This window comes from Chelmon rostratus, chromosome 15, assembly GCF_017976325.1.
Source record: "Chelmon rostratus isolate fCheRos1 chromosome 15, fCheRos1.pri, whole genome shotgun sequence".
NCBI lineage: Eukaryota > Metazoa > Chordata > Actinopteri > Chaetodontiformes > Chaetodontidae > Chelmon > Chelmon rostratus.
Window position 1 is genome coordinate 26,248,406 of NC_055672.1, and position 18,134 is coordinate 26,266,539.

The following is an 18,134-nucleotide window of genomic DNA, read 5'->3' on the forward strand; positions in this document are numbered from 1 at the left end:
AACAAAGAATGGAAAAGAAGGAACAGGGAGTTTTGGCAATGTTTTTTTTTTTTTTTTTGTAATCATTGTCATTCTTCCAATGTTATCATTAATGGCAGTGAATGGTAACTGAAACCAATAGCCTGGAAACTAATAGCCAGAAACTAAATGGCAGTTTTACTGATACCTTTTTAAACTATTGTCTGATCAGCGCAGGTTACTCTTGAGCAGAACTCAGAGACTGTTTAATGTGTCATGCATAAAAGGGTATATCCCCCTCTAGACGCCAAGCACACTAGTTCCTGTTTTAGAGCTGTAGAAGAGCATTTGGCCAGCTCTGACCAGATACCAAAACTAAGACTGCCATTTATATTAAAGAGGATCTAAGCTCTCCTGGAGGAGACGAGGAATGGCCCTGTTTGAATTTACACATGACTCCCTGACAGCAGGAAAATAGGAGGTCTGCTGTGCCCGGCGCCTAACAGCCACTTTGTTTAAAACCTACGTGGAGAGTTCTCATAGAGAACAATGGAAGATCTCTCAAAGTGGGATTAAAATGAAAAATTATCCAACATTACTGCTGGAACAGAAGCAACATGAAACTGAAACACTAAAGGTGTGTCAACGTACACTACCGTTCAAAAGTTTGGGGTCACTTAGAAATTTCCTTATTTTTGAAAGAAAAGCACTGTTTTTGTCAACGAAGATAACTTTAAACTAATAAGAAATACACTCTATACATTGCTAATGTGGTAAATGACTATTCTAGCTGCAAATGTCTGGTTATTGGTGCAATATCTACATAGGTGTATAGAGGCCCATTTCCAGCAACGATCACTCCAATGTTTGCTAATTGTGTCAGAAGGCTAATGGATAATTAGAAAACCCTTGTGCAATCATGTTAGCACAGCTGAAAACAGTTTAGCTGGTTAGAGAAGCTATAAAACTGACCTTTCTTTGAGCAGGTTGAGTATCTGGAGCATCCCATTTGTGCGGTCGATTAAACGTTCAAAATGGCCAGAAAAAGAGAACTTTCATGTGAAACTCAACAGTCTATTCTTGTTCTTAGAAATGAAGGCTTTTCCATGCGAGAAATTGCCAAGAAACTGAAGATTTCCTACAACGGTGTGTACTACTCCCTTCAGAGAACAACACAAACAGGCTTTAAACAGAGTAGAAAGAGAAGTGGGAGGCCCCGCTGCACAACTGAGCAAGAAGACAAGTACAATAGAGTCTCTAGTTTGAGAAATAGACGCCTCACAGGTCTTCAACTGGCAGCTTCATTAAATAGTACCCGCAAAACGCCAGTGTCAACATCTACAGTGAAGAGGCGACTCCAGGATGCCGGCCTTCAGGGCAGAGTGGCAAAGAAAAGCCATATATTCATAAAAGCCATGAGACTGGCCAATAAAAGAAAAAGATTAATATGGGCAAAAGAACACAGACATTGGACTTAGGAAGATTGGAAAAAAGTGTTATGGACGGACGAATCAAAGTTTGGTTCACACAGTTGTTTGGATCACCAAGAAGAACATTTGTGGGACGCAGAACAACTGAAAAGATGCTGGAAGAGTGCCTGACGCCATCTGTCAAGCATGGTGGGGGTAACGTGATGGTCTAGGGTTGCTTTGGTGCTGGTAAGGTGGGGGATTTGTTCAGGGTAAAAGGGATTTTGAATAAGGAAGGCTATCACTGCATTTTGCAACGCCATGCCATACCCTGTGGACAATGCTTGATTGGAGCTAATTTCATCCTACAACAGGACAATGACCCAAAGCACACCTCCAAATTGTGCAAGAACTATTTAGAGAAGCAGGCAGCTGGTATTCTATCTGTAATGGAGTGGCCAGCACAGTCACCAGATCTAAACCCCATTGAGCTGTTGTGGGAGCAGCTTGACTGTATGGTACGCAAGAAGTGCCCATCCAGCCAATCCAACTTGTTGGAGGGGCTTCTAGAAGCGTGGGGTGAAATTTCTCCAGATTACCTCAACAAATTAACAGCTAGAATGCCAAAGGTCTGCAATGCTGTAATTGCTGCAAATGGAGGATTCTTTGACGAAAGCAAAGTTTGAGGGAAAAAATTATTATTTCAAATACAAATCATTATTTCTAACCTTGTCAATGTCTTGACTATATTTTCTATTCATTTTAAACTCATGGTGGTAAATAAGTGTGACTTTTCATGGAAAACACAAAATTGTCTGGGTGACCCCAAACTTTTGAACGGTAGTGTACTTTTGTATTGTTGTTGTATTGACCATGTTACTGTACGTTGAATACATGTGATGGTATGTACACTATATATATATATATATATATATATATATATATATATATATATATATGGGATAATGTATAGTGAGCAGGTTCCTATGGAGAAATAAACCCCGACGGGATGCACAGAGCATGCAAAGGGAACTCTTTCATTTAACGGTATAAATATCCCTCGTCTCCACTCAAACGTCAACCACTGAATTTTCACCTACAAACCCCAGCTGCTGCAATATGGCAACCTAAACTGTTATTATTCCCCTCTTCTGCTAACTGGGTGAATTATTTATGATTAGAATTGGTTTTCATACCCAACATGATTCTAAATGTATCTCTGCTTTTTACCAGCTGCTCCAGTGACGACCACAACTAATTTGATCTGATTCAATCGTATGCTGCATACTTTTCCAACCGACTCTGGATTCACCTTCATTCATTTGTTCACTGTCTTGTCATTGCACCGTTAGTTAGCATTTATCATGTCATCGTTAAGTCTGTCTTTGCTATTAGTTGTAGGAACAAATGTTTGAAAATATGCAGTCAGCATCCTGGTTATTTGTATCTGACTCAGTCACTTTATGCATGTGATTCCTTGTTTTTCTGCTCTCTGCCTTCAATTCAAGTTCAAAGATTTACATTATGTCCCCACAAGGTGACTGTGTAAACACATTTATGTCCCCACAACTAAGGAATACATGGAAAACGCAGATTTACACAGTGACATCACTGCTCCGTAGTTCCTCCAGTGATCAAAACCTGTCATGGAACTTGTAGCACCACTTCAACACTGTGCACTCCTGACCTCTTGTGGCTGAGACTTGTAGAAGGCTCTTTCAACGAGCTGCTTTGCTCCTGCTAGTTTCTCTATGAGCTGAATAAATGCACACATGCACTGCTCTGAACTGATCACTGATGTACACAATAATTGATGTAAATGAAACCATCATATGAGCTATACATGACACTGCAGCAGACATATTATGAATTTTTATCTTTTATAAAGCTTTGTTTGATTTGATTTTAGACAGTTATTTTAAAACAAATGTTAATGGTGCATGGGCTGTAGCACCGCCTACAGGCCATGTAAAACACATGTCAAAAACATGTATTGGCCATAGTTATCTACATTATTTTGTTAAGGATATAAAAATTTGCAAGTATGCCAGTTATTAGGTATACACTGAACATAGGAGTCCTACACGGTTATAGTAATCAAAAGCTGAAATGACTCATTTTTTTTCAAACCATGGGCTGTGAGTAAGTTATATTCAAAACCAATTAAACAATATGTCAGAAACAACATTGAAGAAACACGAACAATAACCTATAACAAAACAACTTCTCTTCCCTTTAGTTGTTGGCACAGTAGTTACCGTTGAGCAATGCATGGACTTAGCATGAACTTGCTGAAGATGTTTCCTAAAGGTCGCGGGTCGAGACAACATGCCACGTCTGCTGTCGCCTTGCATCCTTGTTGTGCACTTTTGTCATTGAGGAGTGGGTCTTTCCAAATTTCGGCCAAAGGCTTCTGCGGGTGCTGCGTATAGTATTATTGAGTCACAGAACAGATCTGGATTAATGAAAAACTCACACTCAAGTGTGCCAACTCAGGCAAAAAGTTGGCTGTTTTGACAGAAATAACTCAGATGAGCTTTATCAGAGATGCTCCTCTGACTGGCTCTTCCTTCATGTCACAAGTTCCATCTGAACTTGGAAGAACAGCTTTTGCTGGACCTGTCTCCTTGAACGAAATACAGAACCTCCTTAATATTGTTGCACTTTTATCTTTGGGACATTTTAGAAATTTAATCTTAAACTTCTCAACCTCATCTTAATGATCCTAATTTATCTGGCAAATTATTTTCCCTGTTGGAAAGTTTGAATTGCTATTTTAATAATGGTTTGCCATTAGTATCTTTGTTTTGATTTTCCTTCCTTGTTCTTGTAACTGACGCAGTAACTGCCTCAGCAATCTCTCAAGTATAAATGAAGGCTGAATAAATGAATGGAAAGAACCAAATATAAAGCTCAAACTCATGTAATCAGTAACGCGTTTCTTTACAATATTACTGTCTTTGTAATCTATTAACTTCAAACGAAAGAAACTACCAATTTGTCATAAATAACATTTCCAAAGTAACTTGCCTAACACTGACTCTAGGTGGCTGTATCAGTATATTCTCCATGTTACGGTTATTTTGAACTCTCCTGGCAAACAGCGGATCCTGTTAAACAGTCCTCTGGCAACATGAAATCCTGCATCTTTCTGAAACACAGAACATCAAACCCAGCTGGAAAAATGTAGTTTAAACTCAACTACTGAACTCAAAAATAATCAGTAATGTCCTGAATAAAAAGCCTGATCCAAAGGAGACAAACAGACGCTTTACAATTATCATGGTTGAGTTTAAAATTTATTAATTAATTTCTTGTAACATACTCCTTAAGAGGGAAAATGTACAATACAATTCTCAGTTCAAGTATGCAGTTGGTTTCTGTCCGAGATGTGGAATGAACTGTACGAGAGGTAAAAGAGTGAAGTAAAACTTGTTCCATTATCTTCTCTGGAGCGGAACATAATGTTGAGGGTCCCATGTTGTCACTGGAGACAGGAGGCTGGACACACCAAGTATGAGACTGTTAAAATGTCCTCTTTACTCTTTCTTCTTGTAGTCCTCCAAGTGGGCCAGGATCCATCCAGATGGTCCCAGGATGGCCAGGCTGAACATGCCGAGTGCAATGACAGTTTCCTGGACACGAGACAGAGAAAATTCAGTCAGCCTATCAGCATTTGTCAAGGGCTGTGTTTACCCTACTGGCCCCAATTTGAAATAAATGTTTATATCGGGGTTTCTTGGGAGTACTGTTTGAATCTGTTCTCCCTTTTCCCACGCAGATTTGAGCAGCCCACCCAAAATCTCTGTCATTAGAGTTCGTTATTTTTTTTCCCTTTTTAATGTACTGGTAGTGGCATTCAGCTATATATGCAGTCCATCAGTCTTTTCTCTTATAGCAGTATAGCTTATTGGATACACTGCATGTGTTTCTTTTCAATAAACAGACTGGAAACAGATGATTTTACTCACTATTAAAGCTTTGAATAAAAAAAATCAAGAAAAATGAAACCCTTAAACATATATTGTTTACTCTGTTGGAAAAAGCCAGTCCTAAAGGTGCAGCAGACGACTGTGGAGAAAGACAGTTGACTGCTGAGTCTCATTCCCAGGTGGTCAAACACCCCTAAGGATCGTAGTGGGGCAAACACGCTTTAAAAGGATTATATCATACCAAATATATCATATTATATATACTTTTAAATCATACAGCACAAGTATTTCACTCCTACGTGTGAGTGAAGTGGACTGTGTGTGAATGTGGAAAATTATCTGGGCACATGAGTGACACCTCGCAGCAACTGACTAATGTCCAGGTAGCCAAATAACACATTTAACTCTTTAACTCTAACCCTCTTTCCCATTTCCAAAGAGAAATGCACAAAACCAAAACATTAAGTTAGCAGCTTCTCAGTTTTAGCCGGCACTTGTCAAAATGACAAACGCTGCCGGTAGCGGGTCAGACAACTGATGTCAGCACTTAATGTTAATTCTGTGAGACACTTGATGGGAGGCAAACATTTAACTTGCCTGTTGTCCGGTTTAAGGTGAGGTGGTGTGTATGTGTGCGCTCAGTCACGGATCATTGTGGGGGAACACGTTCCACTCTGTGATGCCACTGCTCAATTGCTTGTGGACATAATGACATATGTGCTCTCTCTAATGGGTTTCATCATGTAAAGAGTCAGAACTTCTCGGTTAGACTTTCATGCATAATAAATGAATAGTTTAAGTTAGAAACTTAATAGATTTTCATATTAGCAGCTTGTGAAAAACAGATCAGAAACATGATCGGGACTTGCCTTCAGAAGGAGCAACAGAGAAGTTCAGAGAACACAAGTTTGTGTTGCATACAATGTGATCACTTAATTGTGTAATTCACTAATTTGAGTTATTTCCTCCAATATGCTCGACGATGAGCATGGAAGCTCATTCTTGACCTTTGTTCAAAGACCCTCATTGAAAAGAGACAGGGCTGACCGTCTCACTGCAACATACCTGCCTGTTATCATGCTCCATGTTATCAAGTTCCTGAACAAAGTGAGCCACTAAATTTGAAAGCTCAACAAGCTCGTAGGGGGACCTTTGCACTTCGATTCCTTTGTCAAACACATACTATCCAGTTGTCTTAGTTGCGTTTACCCCCATTATTCTCATTGCGACCGCTGGTACAAACTAATGAGTCAATGGAACTGCATAACACACAGGAGACGACACTGCGAACATTAACATTGCTAACAGCAGTAATGCTGTTACTCAGTTGAATCTAAAAGAAGTCTTTCACCCAGGAGCGAGTGCGGGTTCCTTTTTCTGGTTTTAAAGAGAAACAAAATATTTCGGGTGTGTGTGTTGGGGGCGGGGGAAAGACTATGGGGAGAACATGCTAATTTAACCAGTTCCTGTATTGCCCGTTTTAATTGCTTACAATTAATGTTATAATGATTTATCGGGAACTGGCTAGGTGTATTATATTAATAAGTATGATCACATGTCAGTGGAAATGGCGTCATATCGCTTACAGATCAACAAAGATATTTTTAACGCAGGACAGAGCGCGAGGAGACATCATGGCTAACGTTAGCTCAGTGTGTTAGCTTGGGCCTAACTTGGTGACAAGTAAAACTGATATGAGGGTATTGAGATTTTAAGTAAAATACTTCACCGAAAACAACTATTTCAAATGAGTTACTTATGTTTTTTGGACACGCGGGCTTTTATAACAAAATACACGCGTTTAACACTAGCTGCTAGTTTTGACCTCGTCAGCCAAGGACAGCTAATGGCCGCTAGCTACCAGTCCAGTTAGCATGAGCCCAAGGTGGTTTAAAGATAAATGCAGACTTACGACTGGGCCGATCTTCTCCTTGGCCGGAGCAGTGTAGATATTCGCCCTCTGCGAGACGGTGTGTCTCCGAAGGACAGGAGCAGCACGGCTGGCGATGGCCCTCAGGAGCAGCGGCATGTTTATCTGCTACAGTGAAGCGATATCTTCTTGACTGAAGAAGCTGGTATGGCGTCAACAGGAAGTGGATCAGCACAACGTTAATTTCTCTTCTTCTATGCCTCTCTTGCCCGGAGATCTCCAGCGAGTCGCACAGTGCCGCCTACTGGATGTCGATGTACATGGCGGTATGACACTTCGTTCTCCTCAGTGGTGAAAGGTGGATTTACCATGGATATGTGAACATAAAAGCAATCAAAATAACGGTAGAATGCTACACTTAGCTGTAGCTAGTCATTGTTAAGTCACTATATCCTTTCACCCCATGATCATAACCTTTCCTGTAATGTTATCCTTTCAAAAAAAAAAATGGAAATCACAAACTGGGCAAAAATAAAGAGAAAAAGTCAAAAACTTGGCTGCTGGTCAAGCTGATGTCCACTTGGAACTGTTTCTTAGAAATCCATGCAACTGAGTACCACCTGGCATCAGAGGTGTTGTTAGGATCTTGAAACACTGAATGCTTAGCCCAGCTCAGAAATCTTTCCATTTACACCCCATAGCTGCACCATTTTCAAGTTATTTCAGAGAAAAGTTCAGGCTGGCTTTCACAACATGAAATCAGAATGAAATGGGTATAATCTGAGTTCTCATTCAACTGTTTTCTTTTCATTTTCCACAGCAAGAAGAAAGATGAAAATGGCAATCAAAATCTAGCCAGTGACAGTCAACCCGGCTGACTGTGTATGGAAGTTGTAGTTGTGGCTTCCCTGCCACTGTTCCATGCAGGTCTGGCGGCCCACAACACAGCAACAGAGAAAGCAATAAAACCTGAAGTAATTACTTTTTCATAACTCCTCCTTTTGATTTTACATGTTTGAAAGATGCACTTGAATATAGGTCTGTATTACATAAACAACACAGTTATTCTGCTAACCATATGTTGACCATTTGAAGATTTGTGACTATCTCTAAAAACACATTTTGAATTTAACACAGAATGCTGAACATTCTGAGGCAAATGCAGACAGTCTAGACTAAGTCCCTCTGTTTGATAAGTGTAATCTAATTTTCGTATGAAGTCTGTTACTATGCTGTTATTACAAACTCAAAACTTCCTGTATCTATTTCAAATTAAAAGCATGTAGCATTGTAGCATTTCAGTGGACAGAAACCCTTCATTTCTTAACAAAGCGTTTATTCTGAAACACTTACAAGAAGTTGTTGTGGAAAACTCAATGCTAGGTTCCGATTTTGCACTTGAAAAGTAGCTACTGCCACCTACTGGCACTTTTATATTACTACAAAGCACACTTAGCTCAGACATTAACACCCATACACTCGCAGTGGCTGAAATAGGATATATATATTTATACAGTACAGTCCTTAAAAAGGTAACGATGTCTCAACAGTTATTGAATCAATGTGAGAAGATAGTAAATTTCTAGAAAGGATACATTGATGACACCATAACAAGTTAACACAGTTAAACAAGTTGACAACATTAAACTATAAAATGAAATACAGTCTATGATTCCATAACCATGAGATTAAGACGAGGCACAAAGTCTACTGATCACCTAAACTAATAAAAGCTGTGGGTGGGTATGATGGCAACTCATCTCCTCTCAGCAGAATGAATCAAAATGGTGTCATGTCAAAGTATTGCTGAGTGACAGGATGTGTTTAAATAACTATGGGGAACGGCTCAACACATTTTAATATGCTGTCATTATTAATGTATTTAAAAACAAGCCCAAATCACATCCACCCGAGCAAGCTCATTCTGCTGCCATACAGTGGATCCAGATGTAATGGGAGGATCCTCAGCTCTTCACACCCAATCCAAGTGAAACATTAAGTGTACTGTCTTTGTACTGTTTCCAACTGAATATGTCAAAAAAGGATCAGTAAATGATCACATTCTGATTTATTTATTTACATAGCGTCCCAACTTCTTTGGAATTGGGGTTGAACGACTTGCAACCTGGAACACAGACATTATCATTTTGAGCTTCCCACCCTGAGTGTGATGTCAGAGGAAAATGGACGCCATGTGAATATGATAATAGCAGAAGTAAGCATTTATTACTCATCCAGCTGTTTTTGTAAACCCCTCCATGAGGCAGGGCCTCATATGTCACTTTAAAGCCCTTTCCATTGCATTGGAATTAATGAATCAAACCAATCATGTCACAGTGACCTGGGGCCTTGGGGCCTGGGATCAGTTGCCCTCTTTGCCACTTGGTAATCCAGCCATGGTTGCACCCTCTGTGAGGTGAACAGTCTTGAGTTTTGTAATGTCAAAGCCTTTTTGGCCGCAGCCCGGCCTGCAGCAGCTGCATGTGAGTGGTAAGCCTCTGTGGCGCAGCCCTGCTGCCCACGTAACATACACACTGCCTCCTGCTAACGGGACGGGGGTGCATTGGTATGTATTAATCCCCTTCACCCCATCCCTCCACATTTAACCCCCACCTCTCCACAACAACACCCTTCAGATTTTAGTGAGACGAAGCACTCTCTACACCTCGTTCACTCAGATTTTGTGTTTTTTGTTTATTACCGCTCTGTTTTTCCTAACTTCAGTTACGGGTCATTTTTGTTTGTCTAGCGCCTCAGAAAATGGGGATTGACTCTGGAGTCAATATTTCGGATGATGTTGCACCTTACGGGGAAAAAAGTGCCTTTACCCAACTGGAGCACAACATAGTGGCTGGGTATCTCATTACTGCAGGTAAGAGGGAGAAGCACAGCAGAGGCGTTACAAACAGATGAACAAGTTTCATTCTGACCGTGTGAGGGTTCTGTTGATTCAGTGTGATTGAGCTGCTTCGTGGTCTTCTGTTGAACCTTGTACAGTCAAATAATCTCAGGAGTCTAAAGAGCCTGCATTTAGTCACTGATTTAACATACAGCACACCTCACAATAAAAATTTCAAACCATCAGCGGTGAGCTGGGAGGAAGAAGCTGCTGGAGCACTACTGACTACATAACTAATTCATAACATTCATCATAAAGAACAGCATCAGTGAATACAGCGATGTTATGAAGCTGTTTTCTCAAATCTCACTGCTCACCATTTCCTCCTAACACTGTCCAAGTGCTTTGAACTGCTAACACACCACAATCGAACTGTTAGCTGCTGTGAGGGAGTTTTGGAGGAAAACAAATGAAATACACTGGCTGTGTATTTGTAGAACGATGCATTGTTACAGTGACAAAGTGTCGTATCCAGTGAATGTTAGCTGGATGGTTCACTGTGCCTGACCCTTATTTTCAGCGTCTAACTGTCAGTAGTGTTGCTGACTCTTGTCCAGGTCTCATGTTTTTATATAATGTGACACATCTGTCTCAGAGATTTCTGTCCCCACCCAAATACAACAAAGGTGGCTGGAATGTTGTTTTTGGTGAAAATAATAATCCCATTGATTCTCATTTGTAGCAAAGAAAAACTCCCTGTCGTCGTGGGGATATTGACTCTGGAGGCATCTGCAGCTGTTTGACGTGGATGATGTTCGTCAGTGTAGCACAATGTTTGGGTTTGCTGTTTCTAATGGCTTGTGAAAACAGTGAAAATGTGGACATGTTGGTAAAGGAAACAGCTGTATCAGATAAACAGGTGGGCTTAGACTTTTTCAAGGCCTTTAATGGTGGTGGAAAATTAGTCCATTGAAAAGTTATTCTGATAGCATTATGTAACTTATTCAGGCCTTGGCACTGTGTCCCATGTCTGATGTTTAGTGAGACTGGCTGGTATGAAAACTTGTTTAATGTTGACTTCCTGCTAGGATCTGATGACTAATATCCACCATCTTTAAAATCTTTTCTGAAGCGTTATTCTGTGTTTGTCTTATGGCAACTTTATTGAGAAGGTGAAACATAAAGCAACAGTTGGAGAGATGGTAACCCTGGGTTTCTCTAAATCTTTATAGCTTCCACCAGAAAAGCTGAAATCATTCTGAATCATTCAGTCATTCGTTTTGTGACACTACTTCATGTCTTCTTTTCTTTTCTCAGGTGTTATCAGTTTAATGAGCAACATTGTGGTGCTGCTGATGTTCGTGAAGTTTAAGGAGCTCCGCACTGCGACCAACTTCATTATAATCAACCTGGCCTTTACTGACATCGGGGTGGCTGGGATCGGCTATCCCATGTCAGCTGCCTCAGACATCCATGGCAGCTGGAAATTTGGCTACACTGGTTGTCAGGTGGGTGGAATGTAAGTGCCTTCTTCTGTACGTTATTTCACTGGTTGAACAACCTGCATGTACACCGAAAACTCACGTAAATAGCACCAAATTTAGCATTACTGTCTCCAATGAGCCATCCTGTATGGTCTCATTGTGCTCTTGCACTGCAGGCTCCATGAGCAACAGGGGTGTGACGGTGCACAGAAGTCGATTCTGGTCGTAAAAGCTTGGTTTGAACGCCGGTTCTGCATTGCGTGCATCGGTCTACATGCTGTGTAGTCTGCGTGCACCCCACCATGACCCTGTTTATTCATTTCCAGTTATTCACAAGACCCAGTCGGTCACACCGGCCTTGCAGTTCTCCATGCCATCGTGTTTTCTCAGACCTGTGAGAATGTCACACTAACAAACGTGACCAATTCTGATCTGGCCATGAGACCGAACCTGTGAGCAGGCTGACGCACGTTCCCTTGCTGCACTGCAGCAGGCCGCGTGTTTGAGTCTTAGGGCAGATTAGGGATTTTTTTTCTCAGTCCTTGTTATTGCACAGTAATACTGAGCCATGTGATACTAATCTACAGTGAGAACCAGAGCTGGGAAAGCTGGAACCAAATGTTTTAATTATACAATATACAGTACAGGACTTTCCTCCACTCTCTGGAAATCATGTATACGCTACAATACAGCTGACCACAGGCATACAATAGACCAGGAGATAGTTGCATGTGTTTATCCAATATTGGCTGCCCTGTATTTCAGTGTGCTTCAGTGTCCTCCATCACAGAACAAGCTAATTTATTGTTGCCAAAGTTACGTGTCAATGTGTATAATTTTGGTATCAAGTTCAAACTGATCTGCACTTCCTTTTGTTGCAAACATGGAGGAGGACCCAGATGCAGGACACAGACTCAAAAGGAGAGTGCAAAAAGGGGTTTATTACAAAGAATGGAGACTGAGGGAGTGGGTTGAAGGCAGGGAAGCTAACCAGGCTGGAGGGGTTTGAGTTGGCTGGAAGTGATGGCAGGCAGGCAGGCAGGCAGGTAGGTGGTGATCCTGAGACAGGGAAAAAGACAAAGTCAGTCCTCACAAACACAACAAGCTGAAGTGGAATACACAATTCCAAGGCGGCCTCTAACGTGACGTTACCACACTGGTAGACACAACGATCTGGCGAAGACTGGAGAGGAGAGCCGGTGTTTTATACTGCAGGGTTGATTACTGGATGGATTTCAGGTGAGCAGCAGGGAGCAGGTGAGTTAAATCACAGCGATCAGGGACCCAGGAGAGTGAGGGAGTTGCCACGCCCACAGCACAAACACAGACCCAGACAGGGGGAGGGGGAGAAACAGAGGACAAGAAAAAAGGAAACACAAGGAAACCTGTGACACGGCCAGGGCCGTGACACCTTTTGAGTTGAACATGAAACGATACAGAAAATAGGAGCGAACATAGTGACACTGATGGACAGTTAGCAAGTTTCAAATCTCTACAAGTTTGTTTTTTACACCATCCATCATCTTTACACCGCTGAATCCTTTGCAGGGTCACGGGGGGGGGGGCCTATCCCAGCTGTCTCTAGGGCGAAGGCAGGGGACACCCTGGGCAGGTCGCCAGCCTACCACAGGGCTACACATATAGACAGACAACCATGCACACCACTCATTCACACCTACGGACAATTTAGAATTATCAATTAACCTCAGCATGTTTTTGGACTGTGGGAGGAAGCCAGAGAACCCGGTGAAAACCCACGCTGCACAGGGAGAACATGCAAACTCCACACAGAAAGACCCCAGGTGGGATCGAACAGGGGATCTTCTAGCTGTGAGGCGACGCTGCTAACAGTTAAAATAAGAGAGATACATTAAAAAGATTTGATGAATGAATAATTGGACCCTATTTAGATATTTGATTAATCGTTTCAATTATTTTTCAAATAAAAATGTTGAGCATTCGCTGGTTTTAAATTCTTAAATGTGAGGATTTTCCACTTTTTTCCACTTTCCATTTTTTTGCATTCTTGACTTTTTAGTAGTTTTATCGATTAATCAATGAAAATAACTGTTAGTTGTGACACTAAGAAAATTCTTAAAAACCAACTCCTTCATCTAAGGTAGTTAGAGCATGTTCAAATATCAAAACACTGCAGCATTTTCAACAAAGGAATCAGTCTATGTCCTGGGTGGGGAGGCCTGATGCACCTCCTTTTTGCTCCTGGCTGAAGTTTATGGATTAATGTCATGTCTCGTCAAATCTGTTAAGTGTTTTGTTCACTAGCGTCAGGTCTTGTCATACACTTCCTGTCTTATTGTGAAACCTAACTCTCCTCTCGTTTCAGGCCCCTGACTTCCCGGTGTGTTTCCCGCCTGTCTGATTGTCTGCCCCGCCCTAATTGTCTCCACCTGTTCATTGTTACCTCGTGTATATATAGTCCGCGTCTCCCTTTGTTCTGGGCCAGATTGTACTGACAGGGCCCGGAGGCACGAGGTTTCTGGACTCAAATGCGGACTCAGACACCACAGCAAGGTTTCTCATACAACGTATGGCAGAAAAGTTCAACAAAAGTCGCTAAGGAATAATTTGGAATGTAACACAAAGAGGGCTCAAATGGCAAGATTAAAGTAGCAACAGAAAATCAAGGCAAAGCTAGAAAAATACTAAACTAGAAATACTTACAAAACAAACTAGAACGACAGAGAGACAAAGATCTTGGAATGCTGGATAAATCACGGCTTGGTACAAAGACATGGCACGAGACAATCTGGCACAGGACAAAGGGAGACGCGGACTATATATACACGAGGTAACAATGAACAGGTGGAGACAATTAGGGCGGGGCAGACAATCAGACAGGCGGGAAACACACCGGGAAGTCAAGGGCCTGAAACGAGAGGAGAGTTAGGTTTCACAATAAGACAGGAAGTGTATGACAAGACCTGACGCTAGTGAACAAAACACTTAACAGATTTGACGAGACATGACAATTAACCTTGAATGTTCTGTAGCTGTTCAGCCACTGGATGACTGGCTGACTGGATTGTTTTTTTAGTAACTTTATGTGTGAAAAATATGCATCTACCAATAAACCTCCAGGCCTCTCACATTACATTTCTATGTATTTGTCTCCAGATCTATGCAGCTCTTAACATCTTCTTTGGTATGGCGAGTATCGGCCTGCTGACTGTGGTGGCCATCGACCGCTACCTCACCATCTGCAGACCAGACATAGGTATTTACTTACTGCTCTTCTGCTCTACATGCAAAGCCCTATTTTGTTCTTTTCTTTTTTCAAAATGCTATTTTGTCCCCACGATCTTTTTCATTTAAGTTTTAGTGTTAGAGTTCAACCACCATTTTCAGATAACAGAAAAGGATGTTGATATGCTTGTCAGAAATGTTAAAAATGTTTTCTATAGTCATGTTTGCAGTTGATATACCGCAAAAAAACACTTAAATTCAACATTGGTCAAACATAAGATTGCAAACTCTTGGTAGTAAAGACAGAAAAACAGCATTAGAAAACTAGTAATTATTTCATGTGAAGTTAGTGCATTAAGGCTACAGAAATTAAGTTAGAATATCTCATTTTTAACCATCACATAACCAGTTTTATCACTATTTTTTATGCGGTAGATTGATTTAAATGTACATAAATATAGTGATGCAGAAAAAAAATTCATTCAATAAAATGAAAACATACAGTCAGCTGACAGTTTATTTAATCAGTCTGACTAAAACTCGCGCAGTCTAATACAACAGTCCTGCAATAAAGCCTATTCACGGCACTTATAATGTCATATTTACAATGTAGAATGTTAAAATCTTCAGATTATGTTGAAACTGTTTTAGAGAGTAACTTTCTGATCATAGAGGCTGCAGCTGGTGTTGCTGTTAAACTGCATTGCATTAAAGCGAGTGGTGTATCTATTATTTTGTCCACCCCTTGAAACTGGGGATAGGTTAAAACAACAAAAACAGAACCATCATGGAGGAAGGATTTACTGCATCACTGTGTTAGACTTGATAAACTGACCTCCAGGATTATTGCTGACCCCTGACCTGTCCTCTAGCGCCACCATCCGGCCAAGAGCATGTGCTCAACCTTAAAAGAATGACTGACTATGAAGCCAGTATCTCCACACTGGTTTAACAGTTAACTGATGTTTCTAACGCTCGTCATGAATGTGCATGTCATTCCTCTCTCCAGGGCAGAAAATGACGGTGCGGTCATACAACCTTCTTATTCTGGCGGCCTGGCTGAACGCTGTGTTCTGGTCCTCCATGCCCATAGTGGGCTGGGCGGGTTACGCCCCTGACCCCACAGGGGCTACATGCACCATCAACTGGAGACAGAATGATGCGTGAGTTAACAATAGATGCCCATGTAGTAACATCCTTTACGCAGTCGTGTGTGTCACAAAGCGGTGACCCTCGCCTCCTCTTTGCTGTGAATGGCTGAGCCTTTCCAGGATGCCTCACACTACAACAAGCTCTGCTCTTCCTCCACAGCTCCTTCATCTCTTACACTATGGCAGTGATTGCTGTGAACTTTGTGGTGCCGCTGTCTGTCATGTTTTACTGCTACTACAATGTGTCAATGACTGTGAGGAGATACAAAGCCAGCAACTGCCTGGACAGCATCAACGTCGACTGGTCGGACCAGATGGACGTCACCAAGGTGAAACCTGAGCCACGCTGAGCCATTTTCAGACTCTCTTCTTCTGCTCTGCTGTCACTGAGTGGCATACAGCTTTTAGTGGTTGGACCAATCAATTGGTCAATCAATTAATCAGAGATTTTCCTGCATGTGTTGCTTGAAAACATATTATTTGTGAAACACTTCCAGTGTGATTGTAGCTACAGCAGAAAATGTGACCTGTAACAAGGTCTTGTTGCATCCAGAATCCAATATTGGCACAACCAGTGTCCACTGGACATGTTTCCATTTGTATTTAACTGTGACTACTGCAAAAATACTTCCGTGACCGCTTCCATGTCTACCTACCAGTGTTTGTATGTTAAGCAAACTATCTATTCTGGGTTACTTTTCAGCCATTTATTGTGTTTTTATGGCTTTGTAACATTAAAACAACTTTTTTTGGAACACTAAATCATCAGATCCAGCTATTTGGTTATGAACTGACGTTAGTCATGACCAACCACTGGCGACTCAGCCCTGACCTCAATTCGTGCTTGGTGTCAGCTCAGCACATCACCCTGGCCATGGCTAAAACCTTCTGCTTCCCAGGTGCCTGTGTCCAGGATACAGGTCCGACAGCTGCTAGACCAAAACCCATCTGCCATTCAGTTTGGGAACTATGGCCCCTTTTCCAACTTTCAGCAAAATACTTGGAAAAATGTTCGTTTTCAGCAACATCAGCAGTCTAGACAGTTATCAACCTGTTATCAGTGTCGCCTTTGACACTGCGATCCAATGTTGATGATGATATTTTACTATAGAGATTAGAAAAATTGGTTGGCCTATGCGACCGATTCTGCAATGGTTCAGAGCAGAATCTACAGGCCGGGCAGTTTTTTGTGTGAAGTGGATGTAGGTACTAAATGCCCTGCACCCCAAGATTCAATTCTCGGACCATTACTGTTTAAACTCTATATGCTCCCAGTAACATATATTATAAAGAAACACAAAATAAATGACTATACCACAATTATGCAAATGATTCAGAACTGTACACTGGGCAAAAAAAAAAACCTTATTGTGGGTCTCAGTGACCAGGATAAACAAAACGGAGGAACTGAAGATTTTAACAAGCCCTTTTCACCTTAATTCAACTGTGTCTTATATACTGTGAACTATGTTCAGTCCATGTTATATGAAAGCTGTGCTGTTGTGTTTGTGGCTGGCAGATGTCCATTGTGATGATTGTCATGTTCCTGGTGGCCTGGTCTCCGTACTCCTTGGTGTGTCTCTGGGCATCGTTTGGTGACCCTAAGACTATCCCTGCTCCCATGGCTATCATCGCTCCACTCTTTGCCAAGTCCTCCACCTTTTACAACCCCTGCATTTATGTCATCGCAAACAAAAAGTGAGTGTTTTCTCTTCATCATGCTCTGATATTAGTTCATGTGGCTGCACATGTACTTGTTTTAAATTTGCTTGTGAGGGGTTAGTTGGGGGGCAGTTGTGGGGGGCGTGTGTTATGTAATGTTTTAACACTGTACAAATACTTTACAAATACAGTTCAGCATTAAAACCTTGAATTAACATAGAAATTATCCTTTCCTGCAGGTTCAGAAGAGCCATCATAGGGATGATCCGGTGTCAAACCAGGCAGCGAATCACCATCAATACCCAGGTTCCCATGACAACCTCCCAACAACCTCTGACCCAGTGAGGTGGATTACATCAGTATTGCATTGTATTAATATACCCTGGCATTAAAACCACATATAGACGATTGCTAGGACGACATTCACTGTCATTGTTTCGTCTGTCTGCTGTAGCTCTTGCTCTGTTGAATAACCTAATGCACTGTGGTGTTTACTGTGTAAATCCCAATTGCTGTGCCATTGTAGTCTTTGTTTGTGTTCCAGTTGCTTCAATAAGAAATGGACAATGAAAATCTCCCTGTTTGTGGACTGCATTCTTCAGCTGCTTGACAGAATCATATTCTG

At 41.4% G+C, this 18,134-nt stretch overlaps 2 protein-coding genes across 2 annotated transcripts; one reads left to right on the top strand and one right to left on the bottom strand.

Moving 5' to 3' along the window:
* Positions 1-4,647: 4,647 nt before the first annotated feature.
* LOC121618687 (cytochrome c oxidase subunit 8A, mitochondrial) lies at positions 4,648-7,392 on the bottom strand. Its single transcript, XM_041954236.1, has 2 exons — positions 7,212-7,392; positions 4,648-5,002 (listed from the first exon to the last, which is right to left on the bottom strand). Exons 1-2 carry the CDS (start codon positions 7,326-7,328, stop codon positions 4,907-4,909), a joined length of 213 nt encoding a protein of 70 aa, XP_041810170.1. The 5' UTR covers positions 7,329-7,392; the 3' UTR covers positions 4,648-4,906.
* A 2,537-nt stretch (positions 7,393-9,929) lies between these two features.
* rrh (retinal pigment epithelium-derived rhodopsin homolog) lies at positions 9,930-17,862 on the top strand. Its single transcript, XM_041954526.1, has 7 exons — positions 9,930-10,041; positions 11,326-11,516; positions 14,628-14,727; positions 15,706-15,859; positions 16,008-16,176; positions 17,367-17,545; positions 17,749-17,862. The coding sequence occupies exons 1-7, from the start codon at positions 9,930-9,932 to the stop codon at positions 17,852-17,854; spliced, it is 1,011 nt and encodes a 336-aa protein (XP_041810460.1). The 3' UTR covers positions 17,855-17,862.
* Positions 17,863-18,134: the final 272 nt, after the last annotated feature.